This window comes from Trichosurus vulpecula, chromosome 7 (assembly GCF_011100635.1).
Source record: "Trichosurus vulpecula isolate mTriVul1 chromosome 7, mTriVul1.pri, whole genome shotgun sequence".
Classification (NCBI taxonomy): domain Eukaryota; kingdom Metazoa; phylum Chordata; class Mammalia; order Diprotodontia; family Phalangeridae; genus Trichosurus; species Trichosurus vulpecula.
In genome coordinates, this window is record NC_050579.1 from 114641510 (window position 1) to 114647509 (window position 6000).

The 6000-nt window shown below is 35.7% G+C and overlaps 1 protein-coding gene across 1 annotated transcript in view; it reads left to right on the plus strand.

Annotated features, from left to right (window-relative positions):
• Positions 1 to 1424, plus strand: part of ADAT2 (adenosine deaminase tRNA specific 2) — a gene marked incomplete at its 5' end in the record, with an annotated part of 40221 nt that extends 38797 nt beyond the window's left edge. The window contains 2 exon segments of the mRNA XM_036768226.1: positions 891 to 963; positions 1073 to 1424. Of these exon segments, the coding sequence (XP_036624121.1) occupies positions 891 to 963; positions 1073 to 1116 (117 nt within the window).
• Positions 1425 to 6000: the final 4576 nt, after the last annotated feature.

A 6000-nucleotide genomic window follows, 5' to 3' on the forward strand; every position in this document is an offset into this window, starting at 1 on the left:
TTTCCATCCCTTTCTTAATAGCCTGGCTCAACCCATTAAGCCTTCTTTGGCTTTCCATATCAAACTCAAACTCCTATCTGGTATTCAATACTCTCTTTACCCTGCTATTTTATTTCCCACCACTTTCCAACATACCCCCTCTGCTTAGTCAGGCTGGTCTCCTGACTGCCCTCCCCAACCAAAAAAAATAAAAACAAAAAAACCCAACCATTTTTCTCTCCTTGCTTTTGCTAATGCTGTTTTCCTCATCTGAAGTAGCCTCCCATACTTCTTCAAATCATATCAATCCTTTGAGGCCCTCCTCAAGTCTCATCTCTTGTATGAGCTTTTCTCAACTACTCGAGCTAGCATTTACTTTCCCAGACTATGAGTTCTGTTTGCACTTATAAATCTTCTGCTGAGTGCCATACAATATGGGACTTAATTATTCACTGATTATTTCATATATGTTAGTGTCTTTAGTGTCTTCCCAGTTAAATTGTGGACACATAGTAGGTAATACATAGTTGTTAATTGATTGATATGTCAAATTGAAGCAATCTTCATACCATTTTGGAAAAGAAGGAAAAAGTAAAGAAGAGTTTTACATCATCATTTAAATTTCCAGTGGCCCTAGAGCTCATTTTACAGATGAGAAGCTGAGGCAAATGGGGTTAAGTGACTTGCCCAGAGTCATACAGCTAGTAAGTGTCTGAGGCCAGGTTTGAACTCAGAAAGATGAGTTTTCCTGACTCTAGGCCTAGCACTCTATCCACTGTGCCACCTAGCTTTCCTAAGTGTATTGCTATATTTGAAATGACTTGCAGAATTCTTTGGTATATACATTTTTTCTGGACTCCAATAAAAGATATTTTCATAATCTTAATTTCTCACTTTTCTCATTTCAACAGTGCATTCCTGGATATCAAGCTGAGGAAGCAGTGGAAATGTTAAAGACCTTCTACAAACAAGAAAATCCAAATGGTCAGTTTTCCTGTAATGTACAGAGCATGCAGTGAAGCAAGTCAACATAAGAAATTCTGACATTTGTATACTTATTAATTTCTCTCTTTCTTCTCTAATAATTTTGTAGCACCAAAATCAAAAGTCCGGAAAAAGGAAAGTCACAAATGTTGAACTACATCTGATAGAAGACCAATCCTTAATAGTGACCTTGACAGAATTCTTGGAATGGAAGCATTTAACAGGACTGAATTATATATCTATGGTCCATCCATTACCAGCCAGCCTAATGTCTCTCGCATACAACTCCCTGTCAATCATAGTGGCCATCCTCTGTTCCTGGAATGATACTTAACCTCTACCTCTCAGAATATTTGGTTCCTTCAGGATTCAGTTCAAGTCCCATCTTCTGCAGGAGGCCTTTCCTGTTTCTCCCAGCTAGAAGTGCCTTAACATCTTAACAAAGACTACCTTGTACTTGCTTTCTGTCTTATTTATAAATATATATGTATATGTTGTACAGTAGAATGTAAGCTTCTGGGGCAGGGAACTGTTTTACTTTTCTTTTGTATTGCTAGCTGTTAGCACAGTGCCTGGCACAGAGTAGTTGGTCAATAAATAATGATATTTTAATTAGTTAAAATAGCCTTTGGTAATATGCTACTCCTAGCTTCCACGGGAGGTTATGAGAGAAGGAGCAGAAAAAAAGTTTTTCTAAATAAGAAGAAAATTATGTAGCCAATTTGAAGGGATTTGGCCTAATGAAGTTCAAAGATTAAGTTTTGGGAGGAGAAATTTGAAAAAATTTGAGAAAAATTGAGGATTTGAAGAACAATCTCCAGGCTCAGTTACTGATCCAGATTCTCCTTCAGGTTACAAGAGAAACAGAATCAAGGATAATTAAGGAAAATATAAAAGGATTAAGGAGGATTAAGGAATAGAAACTGAAATAGATTTAAGAAGAATAAGGAGAAGATAGTTGGCAATATAAAGCAAGGTAAGTAACAAAAGATTAGTGAAAATATTAGTGGGATGAATAAATTAATGGTGTTGAGGGGCAAATTGGTGAAACTGACATGAGATTGGGACAAGATGGATGTGGTCATGGCTATGGAGTGGTTGGAACAAAGGAAAGGAATTTGAATAAGGTTGTCTAAAAAGTTTTAACCAGGTACTTATGGTTGAGGTGTAAATACTAATAAGCATTTTTAAGAAACAAGACTAAAATCTCAACAATTAAGGAAAATAGGGGAAATTGTATAGTAACTTGTGTTGAGTGTGAAATGTTTGTATTTCTGCCATAGATGAGTGTCTGTTATTTGTTCCAAGTGAGGCTGATCTCCCTTTTAAAGTGTAATGTAAAGGGACTTAAAGAACACCTATTTACACTCCAGGTTCTTAGATAGAATGAAGGACTTCTAAAAGAAACAAAAGTAAGGTTTCAATGGTGAAAAAAGGGATTCCTTCTTAGGATGATAAAGAATGGAAAGTGTTACACAGAGGAGAAGGGACATTAAAACAGACATTTTTGCAGTGAGAGCTTAATACAGATTTGATGCTCTTTCTGAAGAGGAATAAGATTCTTGTTCTTTCCCAGAATAATAAAATAGAGAAATAAAGTAGAGAAATAAATAGAAAATATAATAGAGAATATAAAATAACTATAGAAATAAAATAAAAAGAGAATAAAATAGAGAAATAAAGTAGAGAAAACAAAAGATATCAGGTATGAGATCATCTAGTAAGAGAGAGAGGAAGAAGAGAAAAGTAGTGGTAGCTGATGATTTCCCTGCCCATGGTATAGGGTCATCTCTTTGTTGAACTGACATCAATGATAGTGAGATCTGTTATCTTCCTGGGGCATGTATTCAAGATATAACAGAGAATCTCCCCAGACTTAACAAACTGGGTAACAGCTATTATCTTCTGGTCATTCATATGGGACACTTCTACATAGAATCTAAAAAAGTATTGCCAAAGATTATAAAGTCTTGGGCAAAAAACTAAAGGTCATGGGGCTTTAGGGGTACAGAATAGAAGGTTTAATCTGGGAAGTGAACAGCTGGCTAAAAAAGTGGTGTATGAGAATGGGATTTGGTTTATAGATCATGGCTTTTAATGTAGTGTTGACATTTCTAATAAGAGGTGGAGTACACCTATCAAAGGCTGGTAAGAATGAATTTACCAGTTGTCTGGAAAATCTAATCAAAAGTGCTTTAAACTAATAAGGATGGGGAAGGGATAAGACAATTTATGTAGTATTCCTTCATTTAGGTACTATAGAGTGAAGCCCTCCAAAAGGGAAAAGAATGGTAACTGAAACATCAGTATTCATAGGATACAAAATCCAAGAAAGGAGCTATAAAACCCATGGTCTCAAATGTCCATGTGAATGTGCTGAAAGTGTAGGAAACAAAAAAGAACTAGAGGTCCTAATACAAAGGAGGTATACCAATTGAAAATAAATATGATGGGTTAAAGTGGGGAAAGGGTTGCATAATATATAAGAATGTGTATTTGTGAAGAAATCTAGGAACCACAGGCATAGGCATGACATTATTTGAGTGAAAGCCAAAGAAGGGGGGAGGGGAGTGATTTTTGTCATTAGAGTACACTATAGAGCACTTGCACAGAAAGAGGAAATAAATGAAGAGTTTGGGAAACAAATCACAAGCCTAGCATGAAGGCACGCTATAGTAGCGATGGAGGAATTTAAATTATTCAGACATCTGCCAAAAGCAAAGTAGCTAATAACTTCTTGAATTTTCTTGTTGATGATTTCATCCTTCCAAAGGTAGAATATCCAACAATGGTAAGTTCTATTCTGTATCTGATTTTCATAGGGAAGAACTGGTTGCTGGGGTGCAAATTATGGGAACCTTGGGGATAAGTTATCACTCTTATCATAGAAGTTGTGATAGAGGAGAGGAAATCCAGATACTCTGTTTTAAAAAAGCAGGTTTCAAAGGGTTCAGAGGAAGGATAGAGAGAACTTTATGGGCAAAAATGCTTTAAGGGAAGTTGACTGGCAAGATTCAAAAAACCCAAACATGAAATTCTGAAGAAAAAAGGAAACAATTCCCATGAAGAGGAACAGTGAGGTTTGATTTGAAATCAATATGGATGCACAAGGAACTGATAATTAGATTTAAAAAATAAATGTTCCAAAAATAGAAGCAAGGCCAGATAACAGAGATGAATATAAGTAAGAGCATACATCCTATTAAAAGTCAGGAATGCTATGGAAAACAAAAATGATTTTTTTAGCTATGTTTGTGGAAAAATAGGATCAAAAATGAGATAGAAAATCTTGCTTGGAATGAATACTATGATAATTGTGAACAGGGAGAAGGGATGTCTTAAGTCTTAATTTTCTCTTTTAAGAAAATTGCCTTTATATTGGAAATTGCAGACCAAAAATTACTTAGAGAGTTGATATGCAAGATCAATAATGAGACAGTTAAGAGAACACCTAATTGCCCTTCATGAATTCGAGTCACCTGGTGAAGATGAGCTACATTCCCAAGTCCTGAAAAAGTCCTGGCAGATGTGATTACTGGGCCACTGTTGGTGATATTTGAAAGATTATGAAAAATGGGTACCACAAGACTGAAGTAGGGCAAATGTCCAGATTATCAAAAGGGGAAAGATAGCGAGGTTTTAAAACTTCAGGCCTATGAGTCTGACTTCAACTGCTGGAGAAATTCTATAATGTATTTTTTAAGAGATGATTGCCAAACACGGAAAAGGAAGTGGTGATTATAAAGAGCCAGTATGGCTTCATTAACAACAGGTCATGCCAGAATAACCCCGTTTCCTTTTGTGACAGGTTTCTGAAATCAGTAGATGAGAAGAATATTTCGGATGTAGTTTACCTGTGTCATCAAAGCTTTTGATAAGGTATTTTATATGATTCTTGTGGAGAAGATATAGATCACATAATAATACATTGAGATGGACTCATAAGTGGTTGGATGAGTAATTGTTAGAGTAATTGTTAAGAGTTATTGTTAAGAGTTCGGTGTCAGCATGGCAGGAGATCTCCAGTATAGTACCCCAGATCTTTGTCCTTGGCTCTGTTGTTTAACATTTTTATCAGCCACTTGGATAAAGGAATGGAAGGTATGCTTATCAAATTTGCAGATGACACAAAGCTGAGAAGGATAACTAAAAGAGTAGATGGTAGATTCAGGATCCAAAATGATGCTGATCAGTTAGGGTGTTGGGATGAATTCAAAAAGATGAATTTCAATAGGAACAAATGTAGTTTTCTGGTTAGGTGGAAAAAAAATCAGCTTCACAGATATGAGAAGAGTGAGGCATGGTTAGACAGTAGCTGTTCTGAAAAGAAACTGGAGGGTATTGGATTAGAAATTCAATATGAGTTGGCAGTGGGATATGGCAGCCAGAAATGCTAATAAGATCTTGGGCTGCATTAAGAGAGGACATAACTTCCAATACAGGACAGGTGATAGTTGCATTGTACTCTTCAGACTTCATTAGACTTCCGTCTTCATCAGACTTCATCTATAGTACTCTGCATAGTTCTGGGCACCATTGTAGAAGAAGGAGGAGGAAGAAGAAGTGGAGTTTGAGAACTGGGCATATTTTTCTTAGAGAAAAGAAGATTTCTTAGAAAAGTCCAACACATTAGAAGAACTGGCAGTGGTAACAAAGTTGCATGGAAGTTAAGGAGATACATGAAGAAGACTACTTGGTTACCAGGTTCACCTCAACAGTACCTCATTTTTCTCTGACAGTTTTTATCAGGCTCTGCTAATGAGCAAAACTTTAGAGGTGTTTATTTTTCAAACATAAGTTGTAAATCTACATTTCTTTTTAAAAATTATTTCTTTATTCAGTATTTTATTTTTCCCCAGTTACATGTCAAAACAATTTTTAACATTCATTTGTAAAAACTTTGAATTCCAAATTCTCTCCCTTCCTCCTTCCCCATCCCCCTCTATTGAGAAGGCTAGCAATTCAATATAGATAATATAGAAAGAAAACAGACAAAAAAAACCCTTAAGAAAAATAAAATTTAAAAAGTATGCTTCA